Genomic DNA, 17843 nt, shown 5'->3' with positions numbered 1-17843 from the left:
TATATCTCTTCTCTTCATATTTTTCATTTTACACATTCTCATATTAACATATGTAACTATATATTAACAAAAATATATTTAAAAATGTTTATTTTTTTTATAAATTATATCATTATAATCGTCTCTTCAATAAAAATGAACCAAGTACTATGATACTATGATATTTTTAATGTTTACAATACCATTGATCTTTCAAAAATGGGATAAAGACTGAAGTTGTCAAAACAAAGTTCTCAAATTCTTTTGAGATTTAAAGATGAACTATTTCTTAAAAAAAACACCCTATTTGATAGATGATTTTTATAGGCTCTAACCTTTGTATTTCTTATTTAGTTATCAAAATATTATTTTACTTACAAACAATACCATAATTTAAAAAGTATAATATTTTATAAATAAATAATTAATTAAATTTTTATTTACAAGAAAGTTTTATATTTAACTGTATTGCAGCAGGTATAAAACTATTTTCATAATAAAATGCAACCCATAGGTACCAGAAATGCAATAAACAGAGTTTAAGGAATGTAGTGATACTTTTTAACAAAATACAGGGACCAAAAATGTAATTTACTCTAATCAGTTTTTGTCGCATCCAAAAACACCCGTTTGCTTAACAGTTGTGGGCCATTGACTGTCATCCCAATCAATCCGGACCGACTTTTTTCCTTCCGAAAGGCAGGCCGGACAGCCGGCGGATACGACGGCGAAGGCGAGGTATGAAATGCGACGAATGTTGTTGCAGTTTTCCGGTATCATATCATATCGATTATGCCTTCACTCGTAGTGTTTCAAGCATAACAAATGCTCATCATTGATTTTTTGTTAATGAAAATTTGAACTTATCGCTTGATTCTATCTAATCAGTCCGGTCCTGATAACTTATGATTTCATGTGAATAAACGAATATGCCATATTGCCATGGATTAACTTCAGGTCAACTATTGAATTTACAGCGCCTGCAATGTATTTGTTGTATCTGCATCTTTTTACCAACTGTTGGTTCCATACTTCCATTCCTATATATGAAAAGAAAAAAGATGCTTTTGAATTTGAATGTGTAATGTTCTACGTTTCAACTTCAAACTGATATGGATATTAAACCCTATATTCAGCTTAAGCTGATGATGATCTAGAGACACTAATTGTTTCTTTGATTTCCAAGATGTCAAGGGATCTCCAAGGAAGATGTAGTCGGATATTGTAGTCACTATCACAATAGCCTTTCGATCAAATAGAAGAAGATGATGGTAGGTGTAGCCTTTGACCAGGAGCAAGACTATCAAGGCTTTGTAGTAGGAAGTCTGAGTTCGTTTTTGAGAATTGACTTAATAGGTGAGCAACAAAGGGATGTATACTATTTTCCTCAAGCTTTCAACATGTAGATGGATCATCAAACAATTTCCTCGGTTGGGGTTATGTTTGCACAAGTAACTAGTAGTGGTAGGGGATTTGCATCATAGGAGATTGGCTTCTTTAATCATGCCAACTTGCGAAGGATGTACTTCCTCCGGTTGACTAGGAACCCAAAGCATCCTTAATCTCAGTTATAAAATTGTGACTGGATTTAATGGAAGCATCATTAAAGATGGATGAAAATAAGGGTGAAATCAACTGCATTTCTTCATTGTGAACAAGGATTGTCATGATAACTCCTTTCATAGCCAATTCCTTATAGGGTTAAGGCTTGACTGAGTTTGATAAACCGTTGTTTGAAGCTTGGTTTACTCCTGACAAGGACCTGGCCAGTTTACAGGCAAGTGGCGACTTAGGATCCAAGTAGTTAGTAGGGGGCTTCATATATACATCTTCATCAAGAGAACCATGTAGGAGCACATTGTTTACATCAAGTTGGTGAACATGTCAATATTTAATGATAGCAACAACTAAAAAACTCCACAGGGTTGTCAATTTTTTGCACTTGGTGTGAAGGTATGCTGAAAAACTTCATAAGCTTGAGTAAACCATTTTCTAGAATCCTGACTTCAAACTCACCATTTGCATGATCTTTGATGTTGAAAACCCATCAAGAACCTATTCCTTTCTATACCTAAGAAAAATTGGTTAGTTTGCAAGCATGATTGTGCTCGAGAGCAAACAACTACTTTTCCATTTCTTATATTCGTTTGAGATCTTATAGAGCTTGAGCATATGAATGGAGTTCTACTTGACCATTCACGAGATTAATGAAATGAAAATATTATGATGTCAATGAGGAATAATCAATCCAATTAGGTGCTATCAACTCCTTAGGAGCCTGTATGCTGGCCAGAAGGTCTCAAGTTTACCCGGTCCATATGAGTAATGATCCTTCTATATTTTCTTTTAAATTAGTATTATGATTATTGTTATTATTTTATATTGCATATGCAATGTGTATGTGTGTTATTCAAATACCAAGTTGTGTTACCCTTTCGGTTCATTTGGATCATTTTGGGAACAGAGTGCAAGCAAAAGTGATAAATGTTGTTGGAGTAGAGTTGGTTTGGGTTCTGATCTTGTGCAAGATCTCAATCTCAAACTCTGACTCTGAGTAGTGATAGTTCTGTATGACATTGAGTTTCTTGATCTCTATATTCATGGGCATATGTTAACTTGCATGCAGTTTCCAATTATTCAATCAGTCGCACCAGATACAGTTAGCATTCCTCACTTCCCTTGATCATATTGTTGCCAGGCAGCTTTTCTATGATGGCTTCATCATCTTCTCATCAATGGGCTTATGATGTATTTTTTAGTTTTAGAGGTGAAGACATAGGCAAAATTTTCATCGACCATCTCTTTAGCGATTTAAAAAGAAAAGGAATTCGTGCTTATGGGGACAATGATCAGGTAAATAGAGGAGAAGAGACATCTTTTGAGATCCACAAAGCCATTGAACAATCGAGGTTTTTGATAGTCATCTTCTCACACAACTATGCTTCTTCAACATTGTGTATGAAAGAACTTGTGAAAATCCTCGAGTGCAAGGCAAGGGAGAAGGACAAATATGAAGTCCGGCCTATCTTTTACGATGTGACGCCAGCAGTGGTGCGCAATCAAACTGGGAGCTATAAAGAAGCGATCATGAAGCATGAAGCTTTAAATAGGACGGAGGTTTTCAAATGGAAGCAAGCTCTAACCTTGGCTGCGAACTTATCAGGATGGGATCTCCAAAATATGACCAACGGGTAAATACTCAATGCTAAGGTTTCCCTCCTTTCACCTTTCCCCCTCCTTCCAATTAAATAAATTTTACCTGCTTTGCATGATTATAGTTGTTTGTTTTTAGTGTTAATTGTTTAAGCACTACAATAATTTGACATCTAGTCATCTAATTTCTCCATCTGTTGTATGATAAGATAATTAGAGGTATCAGTCATTCCATATGCATTGTAACTCATGTCATAGAATAGACCCAGGGGGACTAGAATAGTAGACCGATTTGTTCTATTTTTTGTGTTGCATGAGTGGGGTTTAAAATTAGAGTTTAGTGGGATAGCTACTGTACACTCCAAAATGAGTATAGTCAATCATATATACATATGTATTACACTTGTTTTTGTTCTATGGGCTTCATTTCAATCTTCAACCTCATCCGTATTATCTTCTTTATGGTTTTGTAGGCATGAGCCAAGGTTCATCGATATAATCTCAAAGGAGATATTTTATAAACTGAGTGATGGGCCCTTACATGCTGGTGACAACCTAGTTGGATTATATGCACGTGCAGAGCAAATGGACTTGTTGCGATTTGTGGGATCAAATAAAGTTCACATGATAGGGATATGTGGCATCGGTGGAATAGGAAAAACAACCGTTGCCAAAGCTATTTATAACCTTATGTATAAACATTTTGAAGGACGCAGCTTCTGTGAAGATGTTAAAGATGTTGAGAATCGGTATGGGCTTGTTCATCTTCAGACGAAACTTCTTGATGATATTATGAAAGACGGGAGTCTAAAAGTACGGAGTGTTGGCGAAGGGATATGCACAATGAAGAAAAGGATGCCGGGTAAAAAGATCCTCGTTGTACTCGATGACGTGGATCATTACAACCAATTTGAAGCTCTAGCAGGCAATCCTGATTGGTTTAGTCCTGGAAGTATGATTGTGGTAACCAGCAGAGATAGACAGTTGCTCAGTGCTTATAAAGTAGAACCGATTTATACGATCGACCTTTTGAATGAACATGAAGCTCTTGAGTTGTTTAGTATATATGCCTTTAGAGATAAACATCCGCAGGACGAATTTTTTGAACATGTTAGCAGGATACTTCACTATGTTAATGGACTCCCCCTTGCTCTAAAAGTTTTTGGTCGTATTCTGTTCAACAAGACTCTAAACGAATGGGGAAGTGAGATAGATAAACTTCAAAGTAATCCTCATGTTCTTATCCAGAAAGCGCTCCAAGTAAGTTATGATGGGCTAGATGCTGATCAAAAGAACATTTTTCTTGATATTGCATGTTTCTTCAAAGGAGAAAAGAAAGATTATGTGCAGCATATACTGGATGGCTGTGAATTATTTTATGCAACTAATCTCAGAGTTCTAGCTGATAAGTCTCTAATAACTATATGTGAAGATAGGATACAGATGCATAATCTGGTCCAAGAAATGGGTTGGCAAATAGTACGTGAAGAATCTGAAGAACTCGGGAAACGGAGTAGATTGTGGTGTCCAACAGATGTGTGCTATGTAATGAAAAACGATAAGGTACATGGTGTACGTTACTCTCTATGCCCTTTCTCTGCAACCATAAACATAGAAGTCATTTAAGTGTGCATGTATCTTGAGACGTAAGTTAGTAAGCTCAAGTTGGTATGTGTCGAGTCAATACCTATCAAGTTTAATTCCCAAGAATACCAATGATCCGAGTCAAATGGATAGTTAAGAGCGTACCTGTAGGTTTATTTGGATGTGATACTCAGACGGGTTTAATTACTTGATTTGAGCCAATCAAGTGGAATAACTTTTATGAGTCGAGGTCAAAATTTATAATCTGTTAAGCAAGAAAATAAGTCGACTCTCATTGTTATTATTTACCCAAGTCAAACGGAAACAGATGTGGATGTAGTCGAGTATGGTCCCTGGGGCACGGGTGGTCTGAGTTGTACAAAGTCCCAACATGTATGTATTCACATTTCTTTCACACAAACAACTTGCTTCATGTAAATGTAATTCCTTTTCAATGTTATATGTAATGCCTTCTCTTCTTTCCAGGGAACTGAATTGGTTAAAGGCCTGTCACTAGACCTTTCATGTTMAGAAGTCAATATCTGTTGTCAAAGCTTCACAAAGTTGAAAAATCTTCGGCTACTACACATATATATTGGGGCCTTGAGTAACTTTAGAGACACTAATGGCATAAAATGCAGAACTGAATTGGGGAAAGAGACTAAGGTGAGCACTACTGGAAAGCTTGAATTTTTGTCCAATGAACTACAGTTGCTTTGTTGGCATGGGTACCCTTTTCAGTATTTACCATCAATGTTCTTCCCTGAGAGCCTCCTTGTCCTTGATATGTCATATAGTTGCATCAAACAAATCTGGAGCGGATCAAAGGTAATCACGTTGTTCTTCATCTCTCTGTGTGTGTGTATGTATGTATGTATACATTGGTTCTTTGTTGTCCATTACAATAATTGATCCGATTCATTTCTCTTTCATCTTTATAAACAGGGTTTCAAAAAGTTGACACTATTGAAGCTCAGTCATTGTCGCAACTTAAGAAAGACACCAGACTTCACAGAAACTCCAAATCTCAAAGAGCTAATACTTGATGGTTGTGAAAATTTGGTTGAAGTCCACCCATCAGTCGGAACTCTGAAGCTGCTCATTCTCTTAAATTTGAAAAACTGCAAAAACCTTAAGATTTTCCCCAATATAACTGAAATGGAATCACTTAAACATCTCATCCTCTCTGATTGCTCAAAAATGCAAAAATTGCCAGAGGACCTGCATAAGATTAAAGCTCTAGTGGAACTTCGTCTTGATGGAACTGCCATAAAGATAGTCCCTGCATTGCTATTTTCTTTTAGCAACCTTGAAGTGCTTTCATTAGGACGATGTGAAGCTATCCAAACTAAATCATGGCATTCATTCTTTTCTCTTTCATCATTGTTAAGAAAATTCCATCATCCCCCGGCTGTGGTGTTGCCTTCTTTGTCAACTTTAGGTTCACTAAGAGTTTTGGATGTTAGCCATTGCAATCTATCAGGTGCTAGCCTACATAACCTTGAAACTTTGTGTTCGCTTGAAGAGTTAGATCTGAATGGAAATGATTTCACAAGCATAGATGCAAACTTCAGTTCCCTCTCTCGACTTTCATGTCTACGACTGATTGGTTGTAAGAAGCTTCAGGTTCTACCAAAACTTCCTTCTTCCATCCGTAACCTTGATGCACAGCATTGCACTTCACTCCAGGAACTACCAAAGCTATCAACCATGTACAATGCTAGCAGTTCTGTCTTCGATTTTAAGAATTGTCCAAAAGTGGTCGAGAAACAGACCATCGAGAGCCTTGTTATGGTGTTGTTGCCACAGGTTCTCTCTCTCTCTCTGTACACATGCACACATGCATATCTTAAACAATGATGTTACACACATATACACATTTTAGAATGTTGATCTTATTAGCAACCCATTTGATTGTACTTTTAACTGAATTTTTAGCCCAAATATAAGATTACCTGATATCTTCATTTCTGTGTCATACTTTCTAACGTAATGATGAAATTTAGTACCTGATAGATGCATTTTAGTTGGCGATTGGAATGGAATCACAAGTCTTATCCAGTAGTGATTGATGTTCTAAACATCTAAAGTAAAACTAGGGATTGCAATAGGGTAGACATGCGGGGACATTCATCTATATTTCTCTTGCGTTCACTTCCCTGTTACCTGACATCGACCTCCTCAATTACCCCCCCCCCCAACATATCCTCGCTGTGGTGTTTTGGCTCTATGAAACTTCAGCACACATTTGAACTTAAATATGAGTTGAAGTTATAAAGTTTAAATGTTACAATATATTAATTAAACAGAAAAGAAAAATCTAGTTAATTCAACACCAGGACAAGGAACTACAAATACTTTGATTTGGCTTCATTTTCGTGAGAACCGTTAGATACAGTGCACCCTCTCACTTGTCACTTCCATTAGAGCAGTTGGGACTCGCTACGTAAGAATGCAGGCAAAGTTTGCAAATGCATCTAAGGTATCTTAGTAAAATGATGATATTTTGGTGGATATGAGGTTTCCTTGACAAGACTTCATATAATCCAGGTCCCTAGAATCATCTTCAGTTCCACTATGAACTCGTTTTTCAACATGCATATCCAGCCCGTACAAGGAGAAGAGGGGGGGGGGGGGGGAGGGTGAAGCAGGGGGCCAACGAAACCTGCCTCAGTGCCATACCTACAATAAACGGTTCATATTAGAAGAAACAAATTGAACGTGCATATACTGAACTTCTGTACAATAGGCTTAAGCTATGAACTTCAAAGAGAGAGGCAGTGTGATTGTTTCGTTATTTTCCTATCCTAGTCTCTGGGCATGACAGGAAGTGACTACTAACAGAGAGTTAATTTTCATTGGACAGGGATGGATTGATATATTCGAAGAGGTTCATATATTTCTTCCAGGAAGTAGAATTCCACGGTGGTTTAGCAATCAAAGTATGGGAGATTGCATAATGGTGGACTTACCGCCTCATTGGTGCTACAAAAAGTTAAAGGGATTGGTTACTTGTGCTGTTATTACTCCCGAAAACACTGGTAGCCGAAGTACATATTTTGAGATCTTCTGTACCATCAAAGACTCCTGTGGTGCTGTCATCAGTGACGTTTCCCTTTTGGCAACCGATGATCCAAATATTGAGTCAGATCAGATATGGTTGTCTTACAGGAAATCTGACCCCAAATGGAAGAAAATAAAAAATCACATTATCGTTTCATTAAAATGCATTGGCATCAACTGTAAGGTGAAACAATGCGGTGTGATACTGGTATGGGAGGAAGATGAACAAGAAACAGCAAGTGGTTCAAAAACGATGCTATGGTTCCCTACATTTACATCTGAGAATGGTGCTGCCGGCCATTCAAATCTTGATGTTAGATCAGCAGCCACTGAAGATGAGCCTCCATGGAAGAAATTTCGCATTTCATAGTTGTCTGTACTCAATGTGAAACCGTTTGGTATACTGGTATGCGAGGAAGATAAACAGGAAGCAGCAAGTGGTTCAAAAATGATGCTGCAGTTCCCTACTTCTACAGCTAAGAATGGTGCTGCCGGACATTCAAATATTGATGTTAGATCAGCAGCCATTGAAGACGTGCCTTGTTAAGAACTGGACAGAATCAATCAAACTCTAAAAGAGAAGCTGAAATCATCAAAGGTGCTGATGGAATTCAGTTGTGAAAACAAATGGTTACCGGCTATTCAAGAGGCCAGAACTCTCCCAAGAACATACTTAACCATTCTAGAATAATAAACGCCTGGACGGGCTAGGGCCTAGGTGGGTGCATGACAAACCTCGATGGAAGAAATTTAGCATTTCATAGTTGGCCCTACTCAACATGTGAATCTTCCCGCTCAAATGGTATGAGGTAACTTTTCAACTATGATATTTTTCTGTGTTCTTTTTCCATTATGTGGGTCCCATCTTTATTTCCTTTTCACATCAGTTAATTGTAGTCCCATCTTCAGTTAGATTGATTTTATAAAGACGACGAAAAACTGTGTATCGCCTTCTACTTCTTGTCCTAAATTGTGGTCAAAACTCAGAAGGTACAAGAACCTCAGATTAATGGAAGGTGAAATTGAAGATTAATAATGGGTGAATAAGGGTAAGGATCATTCTCTTTTATTCATCATGCACCTATACGTCGTCACCTATATCCACTATGTTTTCACTGCCTATTTCATATCCATCTTGCCCTCAGTCAGAATAACCCATATCCATCCCATCTTCGATCGATCTCTCCTAGATGAAGTTTAGCATACATTTACATATGTTTTCAGAGTTAGAAAGTCATGCTATAGTTTTTCTTAGATACATGAGTATTTTTATAAGACTGTTAAGGGGTCGATCTATCAAGAGATTATTTATAAGACAATTGAAAGTGTAAAATCAAAGTTGTTGCATTAGAACTGTAGGTTGTTGGGTAGTTGGTCCAAGTATGATTTCTGAACTTTTCTTTTTGTTAAACTATGTTTCTAATTAAATGTTATAGTCTTTCTTAGATACATGAGTATATTTTTAAGGTAATCTCTTGAAAAATTGTTCATTCCATATTTTAACATTAGACAAAATAGAGAAAGAAGTTACCGCACTTCCATATTATTTCTATTTACATATTCTAAAACAAAAACATCATCAGTCACGTACATTTACTTTCATAGTAATATCATTTTCATCAAATTAACTAATCAAATGTCAATGTGGGACAATAAGACGATGTGAAGGACCAATTTGACGAAGAATATGCTAATATCTCAAAATGGATATTGATTATATATGTTAGGATATTGGTTAAAGTTGGACAAAAATATTGACATGATTATGAGACTACAAGTATGTAATTGATGAATCTTTTTGTTCGAGCATATTGTTTGCAAGTTGTTCTGCATTTTCAAAAATTAGATAGTTTTTCCCTCTGCCAATTTTTATTTACCAAATGGAAAAACTGAATTATTTGGTAGGTTTTATAAATTTGTAAAATAAACTTCTTCTGTAAGATGGTGCTACAATCTATTTCAAAAATCCGAGGATGTCCGAATGTAGATAGGAGGGATAACTATACAATTTCAATTTGATGTAAATTCAATTTGGTCAATCTTGAATGCTAAATTGGGCAGGGTATGAATATTTTGGTGTTAGAAACATGTTCAAGATGTGTTTAACAATTGTATGATACAATACATTATACATCAATGAATTTGTAAAGCTAGTTAAAGAATTTTTACATCAATATTTCAATTCCTAAAACTATTGAAAAGCATTCTTTCTATTCATAAAAGTTTTAAGCTCCAATTGTTTATTGCTAGGCGACATCCAATATGGTTATTCTTTTATGAGATGGAAAATCTGATAAGATAGGTGCAATAGCAGTTATATTTTTGAAATTACAATCAGAATCAGCTCGAGGACAGTTAATTACCTTCCAGTAGATTCATAGTAATTGTAATTATTTTAATTAATTCATAAATAGTAGCCTCTCAGACAATTTTTGTTAAAAACAGGGCACAAATTATCCGCATTAGTTGGTGTACAAATGCTCGTGAGCACTTAATCGACCTATGCATGATACAATTGTACCATGTGAAGGATATTGCACTTTGGATATATGCGAGATAAATTGTATCGTAATTGTTTGATACGTTTTTTTCCTTTAAAAAGCATAAGTGCCATATTCCATAATATGTAGGGGATCAAAATATAACTTCCATAATAGACTCATGTGGTGTTTTGGGCACGTTCACAGCCTCACAGGAGATAGATGATGGCATCGGTGAGAAGGATGGAGACCTTATTGGTCAGGGAGTGAGGAGGAGAGGCAGGCCGAGGAGAATGTGGCATTACCACTTTCAGCTGGAAATGATGATCTAAGGCCTTTCCGAGAACATGACCTCTAATGGATTAGGCTTGCAGATCCTCTCCTCTATAGGGGACTTTTAGCTACAAAGTTTGGGGAGGAGTAGAGGGTGGGTTGGTTTGATATTCTTTTGCTCTTTTTAGCTATACCTTTTTTATGTTACAAGTGTGAGATTGTACTTCTTTTACACAGTTTTCATTTCCAAACTCTTTTAAGCTTTTTAACTCCGATGCATTTTGCAGTCCCTTTATCGTACAAAAATTTCTAATGTCCCGGACTTTCGAACACCTTTTCTAAATTTCTCCAACTTCCCTAAACCTTTTACAACCTGGGCTCTCCACAGCAGCAGTGGAGATCTGGTATTCATATATCTTACCATCCCCTAACCCTGCTTCTGAGTGGGATGTTCTAGGTAAGTTTGGTTTGATTTCCTTCTCTCCCTCTCTTCGCCATCAGAACATTCTGCAGCTGGTTGCCTCTACTGTGGTCTATTTGCTGTCATGAACTCCATGCTCCTGCTATCATTATGGTTACCCTTTTGAACCTTCATCTTGATTCCCTACGTTTGATAGAAGTGCAGACTGTGTAATTGGTACAATGTGGCCGCTTAGCTGTGATTATTGAATTCAGGTGAGAAGGTGTTATGCAATAGAGAAGTCAGCTAGTCCACTTAGATAGGTAGTTGATTTCATTAGGGAACTGAATTACTCCTTGTGTTCCAAATTTAGAGGTGTTTCAACCAGAGAATTTTAACAAACATGTGAAAAAGATGAATAATTTTACAAATAAAGACAATTTGCTTCTTGTTTAACTTTCCTTCGGAGTAGCCATGGATTCATTAGTACAAACAATTTGGTTGAACTATAAAACCACAGATTGGAACTATCATACATCCGGAATGTAAAAGGACTAGAAACAGTAACAAAACACGAGAGCTTCGAGAAGATGTATGCACAATGAATATTTCTGCTGAATAACTAACGAGTTTTAGCACTTCATGATGGCAGGTTTGAGCTTTCTAACTAATGCAAGACTGGCTTACGTGAGCTGCAATAAAAGAGGAAAGGCCATCAAAAACACTTCAGGTACCTCTGCCTCAAGAAGCATTATTTTGTTATGTCATAGAAAACAAAGATTAAACTCTAAAAAAACATAAATAGCGAGACTTTTGAAGCTAGATCAATGAAGTAAGATGGAAGAACTTACAGCCTAGGGAGCAAATTTCCAAGGGTTGATTGTGAGAGAAGTGTCCTTGGATTTCTTTCTCTTGGTCTGGGCTACAAATTCATCGGGCATGTCTGTCAGTATTAATTCCTCCAGGCATTTCTGTTTTTGCAGTAGTCTACAAGGGATATTGTTCAACTTATGGCAGCATCTGATGTCTAATTCTTTGAGGCTCTCCATTGCTTCTTCCTCTACATCCCATTCCTCCAACTCCATCAGCATCCACAGCTTCAAAACCCGAAGTTTTTTAAATCCTCCTCGATGGCAAGCCATTCTTTCTGCTGTGAATGACTTGGCCAAGAGCCTCAACACAATCAGACAAGGTAGTTGTTCCAGGGTCTCCATTGGATCCATGCTTAGCTGAGAAATTGATAAGGTGAGAACCTTAACTGTTGGCGGGAATTCCTTTGGATAGGGTAATCTTTGTAAGTGACCATACAGATTAAGATGAGAAAGTTTGTCCAAGTTCACTAGTGGCTTCAAAACTAGCTTCGAAGGGCGACCCATCTCATCTACGGATGTCAACCGCAAAGACTGAAGATTTTCTAACTTAGCAACCCAGTCAAGCAAAACACCTTGGCTTGTGCTTAAGTTGAACTTAATACCCAACTCTCTAAGATCAAGCAACTTGCCCAAACCTTCATTTGGTTTTATCTTCTCATCTAAAACCAATCCCCATAGGGTGAGGAGAGTTAAAGAACTGCTAGGTGGCATGGCAAGTCGAATGTTATTCAGATTGAGATGACGAAGCTGTTTGAGCTTCCAAATGGAGTCAGGTAGACTATCTACACGAGTGTGCTTTACATCTAGCGTTTCTAGATAAGATAGGTCGCCCACTGATTCAGGTAGACTCTCCAAGTATGTTCGTCTCAGTCCCAGGTACCTCAAAAGACGCAAATGGCCAAGCTTATCCGGGAGAGTAGGTTTGTTCACACCCTCTAGATCAAGCACCCTCAATAACCGAAAGTCACTGTTGATGATTCTACCCAAAAACATACCTACTTCTCTCGCTGGCATGTCCTTGCGTTGGAAGTTAAAGGACACATAAGACCTCACAAGAGAAGGGTCAAAAGTAGAATTCTGAACCTGTGATTGCTGGAGATCTGGAGGGATAGAATGTGAAGTAGCCATATCAGTAGGTGTGTCTTCTCGACAACTCAAACAGCCACAAGAAAGGGAACTTGCAGAAGAGATAATGGCACGTCCCCTTGTGTTGGTGGTCAGGGCTCCAGTGGTGCTCATGTGCTGAACCATCCGACGTACACCAAAGGGACTTGCAGCATCTTCACTGTGCTCCAAATTGCGGTGGATGTAGAAAAGGCTGATATCCTGGGCTCTTGGCAGCAGATAGTCATGAAGAACAGAAACTAAACGACAGTGTCTAGGGCTGTTGTCGGACCTCAGTTTGGTTATCTGAATCATACTTCTTTGAACCAATTCTTCGAAATATTTCTGTACCAAATCCTCAGGAAATGGCTGTTGGGATCTTCTCATCACAAACCCCTCGGCAAGCCATAGCCTCAGCAGCCTCCGTACTGGAATGTCATAATCTTTTGGGAAAAGAGTCAGGTATAACAGGCAAAGCTTTAAGTGGGTGGTCAGGTCGTTATAACAGAGGGACAGAACTTCATCAGAACAATTGCCACGAGAAATTGCCGAGGACCATCTAGTTACTCTCTTAGTCGAGAGCAGTGCACCAACTAGGACAATATTGAGAGGCAGACCTCTGCATATTTCCAAGATCCTATATTTCAACCTCAGTTCGATTTTATCAGCCTTCTTTTCCTTTCCAGCCTCTTTCAGAAACATATTCCAGCTTTTCTCTTCGCTTAGCTGATCCATAATATGCTGACCTGGACATCTCCGAACTTCACGAGATGTGAAAAGTACCTTACTTCCGTTATTTTCATCTGGGAAGGCGTCTTTCAGATTTTCCACCAGACCAGAATTCCCAACACCATCCAGCACAATCAGGTACCTCTTACCCTTGAGGTGGTTAAAGACTCTGCTTTTTAGTTCTTGATCCTTTGGGCTCATTGGTCCATTATCCTTTTCCGTAATGACCTTCTTCGACATGCTGAGCAAGATCCTTTCTGCAGTATACTCTTCCATCACGGAAATCCAATCATGAAATTCAAAGTGATCCTTGATCTTTCTGTTTCTATAGACTGCACGAGCAAGGGTGGTCTTTCCAGAACCCACCTCACCAACAATTGGGATAAACATTCCCCGTCGTTGTTTCACTGGATTTTTGAAATCATAATTAAGTCTACAAACAGACTTTTCCGTAAGCCGATTCACTAGGCTCTTGATATCATCATTCAGCCCGAAAAGGCCCAGATCTTCTTCTTGGTAAGAGAAATTCGACATCTGTTTTGGGTGCTGAAGACGCTCTTCTCTGAAACCTACAATATCCATCTCTTCTTCATTATAAGAATAGCTGAACGTTAGCTTCTTGCGTTGTTGCACATTCTCCTGAAGATGTGGGATCATGGTGAATGATCGAGTCAAAACCCCCCGAGTAGGACTCGGGGTGCTTGGGATTTCCGAAATCGGCCAAACAGACGATGAGCTCTTTTGTGTCAGCACATGTGTTTCATCGTAGAAACCTCCATCATCATCATCGTTACAATCTTCTTCATCAGAACTGCTTGTGGGAGAGTTACGTTGCTCCCATCGATTACCCCTAGAAGCCGAGGACGGAGTAATGACATCTTCAGCTGAACCGGAAATACTTAACTGGATTTTCTTTATTTTCCGTTTTAGCCTACTACAAGAATTGAGATTATTGAAGAAGAATGTATGTTTCATTAAGAAACCAAATATCTTTCTCTGTCGAGCAACTGTGAAGGTGAACTTTTCAACTTCATCCTCGATCTGATAGACCACATGAAGATGGTCTTTTGTCCTCTGGGATGCATCACAAACGTCATCTTCTTTGGAGAAGCTTTGCAGCTTCCCAAGAGACTTCTGAACCCCTTTCAGTTGATGCATCATAACTTTGTTATCAGCTACTGATTCATCATTCAGCGTATCTGTCAGCTTCTGTGTCACCACTGCCACCACCGGCTTCACCTCCATTTTCTGTTTCAGACACACAACTCAATCAAAACTGTTTACTGTCTTTGAAGTTAAGTCGTGATCTGGGTATCAGTTTGTATCCCATTTTTAGATTGTTTTGGTCTCTATTTATATAGATTATTCTAAACGGAGTCTTGGTCTTTTCTGAGCTTTTTTAAAAAAAATCCATGCGTTTTCCGTTTGGTTGCAAGGAAACTTCTTGTTTGAGTCTTAGTCAAGTAAATTACTCTAAGAAATGCACACTTGAGAAAGTACTTTGTACTTTCCATTTGGCTATCTCTTGACAATATGTGGAAATTTACATAAATAGTTATTTAGGAAATAACAGTTCCAATCTAATAGGTGTTTGAGATTGTTTATAAAAATAATTTATTAACTTATTATGGTACCGGTAATAAACATTTTTAAGTGTTTGGATGAACAACTTATACTGGTGCCAAACCGGTAATAAGAATTTTTGAAGAAGTTAAACCCTTTTGGATTATAATAAGTTAGATAAGTGTTTTTGTATAAAAGCATAAGTTATTTCAAATATGTAATCCAGTAGAAAAAATTATAACTTACACTCTTATAATTAATTATTTAATTTACTTTATATCTTGTTTTTTTATTTTACACATTTCTTATATTAATACATATAATCGTATATTAACTAAAATATATGAAAATTTATGTTTTTTTTACAAATTACATTGTTATAATCGTCTCGTAAATACGTTTAAAATAAGCATGATATTGAATATTTTTGGATTTAATCTTATGTTATTAAATGTTATAAAGTTTACGAATTATAAATGAGATGATTATAATAGTGTAATTTGTAAAAAATGGATACATATTTTTTATTTATTTTAGTGTAAAAATATATGATTAATTATAAAGGGTAAAAAGTGTAAAAATAGTTTACTATGTCTAAACTCTCTTATTTTTACACTTTACACTTTTATAATTTTAATTTACATTATATCTCTTACTTTTATAATCATATATTAATTAAAATACATAAAAAAAATATGTTTCTTTTTTTTATAAATTATATTATTATAATCGTCTCATCAATATATTTAAAATGAGCCTAATATTTAATATTTTTTAAATTGAATCTTATATTATTAAATATTATAAAACTTACGAATTATTTTAATGATTGTGTTTTATACTTTTATAATTACAAATTAAGTAAATGACTATAAAGGTAGAAAATGTAAGTTTTAAAAATAATTAGTGTGTATTTGTGATATTTAATAATATAAGATTCAATCAAAATATATGTATATGGGCAAATTACATGGAAAAGTAACGTACTTTAACTTGATTCCTATCTTGGGTAACATATTTTCAAAACTTTCATCGTAGTACCTAAGATGTGAAGTTTTAATGATTTAAGTACTCGGGTAACCGTTTATCATGTTGATATGGTATCCAACTAAGTATTATTTGCCACTTAACCCAATTTCATCTCATCACTAGGCATGGCAACGGTGCGGGGATGGGGCGGATTTTGTAATCCCCGGCGGGGACCGGTCAAATCTCTAGCAATCCCCGGTTTTAAACCCGGTAAATCCCTAGTCAAACCCCATAAATAGTATCATTTAGTTTGATTCTACTGTGATCCTCGTCCTCGGTTTGAGTCTATCGGGAATCCCCGGCCCCAGGACCCATTTTAGTGGGGAATCCTCGTTCGGGTCGGGTGAATCAGGTTCCCCACCAGATCGGGGCAAATCACCATCCCTACCCATCACTCGCCATATCAGCATAGTAACCAGTTAATGTTTTAACTGGATACTTAAATGTTTAAAATTTTACATTTTAGATACCAAAATAAAAGTTTTAAAAGTATGTTATTTAAAATATAAATTAAGTTAAAAATACTTACATTTTTATACAATTTACCCCATATAAAATATCAATAACTTCACTGAATACTCCAATCCAAAATACCAAATAAGTTTTCATGTGAAAAGTCGTGAGCATCCACACCAGTAAATTTTAAATGTTTTTTTTTAATGAATTTTAGTTTTCTATCTTTTCATTTAAATATTAAATCAAAATTAATGCTTTCGTAATTTCAAAGAAAGTCTAAGGTAGTTTCATGTAAATTCTTCCATAATTCTTTTGTTCCTTTGATGACTATTAAAAACCACCGTCAAATTTATAACAAAACAACGGAGATTTTGATTTGAAAATTGGAGACTATTCACCAAATGCTTACAAAGAAAACGATTGTCGATAAGAATCGTCATCCTCATTTTAATTTAACGGGTAACATTTTTGTTCATCAAAATGGATTGTTTCTAAGCGTCTTTTACTTGGTAAGTGTTTATTGGGTAATAGGTTTTTCCCCTCATTTGTCGAGTAAGATTATCGGTCTTTGTTATGCTTCTTACCAGGTATTATTCATGATCCTTACCATACTCCTTTTGTAAGACTAGAAGGGTATCCGCGCAATGCAGCAAGATAAATTTTCATTTTGATGTTTAGTTTTTATTATTTGTCCTTATCGATATAATACGATTTTATGTGGTTTTAAGAAAATTGTATTGTTTTTATTTTTGAATAAGATATACATTTGAAAATAGCATAAAAAATTTAAAAAAAATAAAATCAATATTAGTATTAAACTAACTATTTAATAGTTCTCGTTTTTTTGTATAACTTCTTTAATTCAATTTTTTATAATTTAATTTATGTCTAATAACAAAGTAATTTATTTTTGGTTTAATAATATAATTTTTATTAAAGATAATAATTAAACATTCAGTTAGAAACTCAATTATTATCTTAATTATATTTTATATTTTATATATTTAAAATAGATATTTATCTTATATTTGATTATGTTTATCTGCAGTTAGTTACACGAATTTAAAAATGAAGCTTCAATAAGTTGTACTTACGTAAAATCATTTGTAATCTTGAATTTCAAGTAATATGCATCAATAAACAGTACTTCATGCATAA

At 36.1% G+C, this 17843-nt stretch overlaps 2 protein-coding genes across 2 annotated transcripts; one reads left to right on the top strand and one right to left on the bottom strand.

Moving 5' to 3' along the window:
* Positions 1-685: 685 nt before the first annotated feature.
* LOC112508618 (TMV resistance protein N-like) lies at positions 686-8659 on the top strand. Its single transcript, XM_025113290.1, has 6 exons — positions 686-717; positions 2606-3170; positions 3606-4695; positions 5182-5544; positions 5662-6525; positions 7583-8659. Exons 2-6 carry the CDS (start codon positions 2689-2691, stop codon positions 8147-8149), a joined length of 3366 nt encoding a protein of 1121 aa, XP_024969058.1. The 5' UTR covers positions 686-717; positions 2606-2688; the 3' UTR covers positions 8150-8659.
* A 2680-nt stretch (positions 8660-11339) lies between these two features.
* Positions 11340-15147, bottom strand: LOC112509551 (putative disease resistance RPP13-like protein 2). The gene is made up of 2 exons (XM_025114554.1): positions 11784-15147; positions 11340-11624 (listed from the first exon to the last, which is right to left on the bottom strand). Exon 1 carries the CDS (start codon positions 14880-14882, stop codon positions 11787-11789), a length of 3096 nt encoding a protein of 1031 aa, XP_024970322.1. The 5' UTR covers positions 14883-15147; the 3' UTR covers positions 11340-11624; positions 11784-11786.
* Between the last annotated feature and the right edge of the window lie 2696 nt (positions 15148-17843).

Source organism: Cynara cardunculus (genome assembly GCF_001531365.2).
Source record: "Cynara cardunculus var. scolymus isolate 2C chromosome LG 3, CcrdV1, whole genome shotgun sequence".
Classification (NCBI taxonomy): Eukaryota; Viridiplantae; Streptophyta; class Magnoliopsida; order Asterales; family Asteraceae; genus Cynara; species Cynara cardunculus.
Note: the sequence above shows the minus strand (reverse complement) of the source record. Positions and strands in the feature narration are given on the sequence as shown.

What these genes read in the sequence shown, in the direction of transcription:
- LOC112509551 (XM_025114554.1), bottom strand. Translation starts at nt 14,882, where the DNA reads ATGGAGGTGAAGCCGGTGGTGGCAGTGGTGACACAGAAGCTGACAGAT.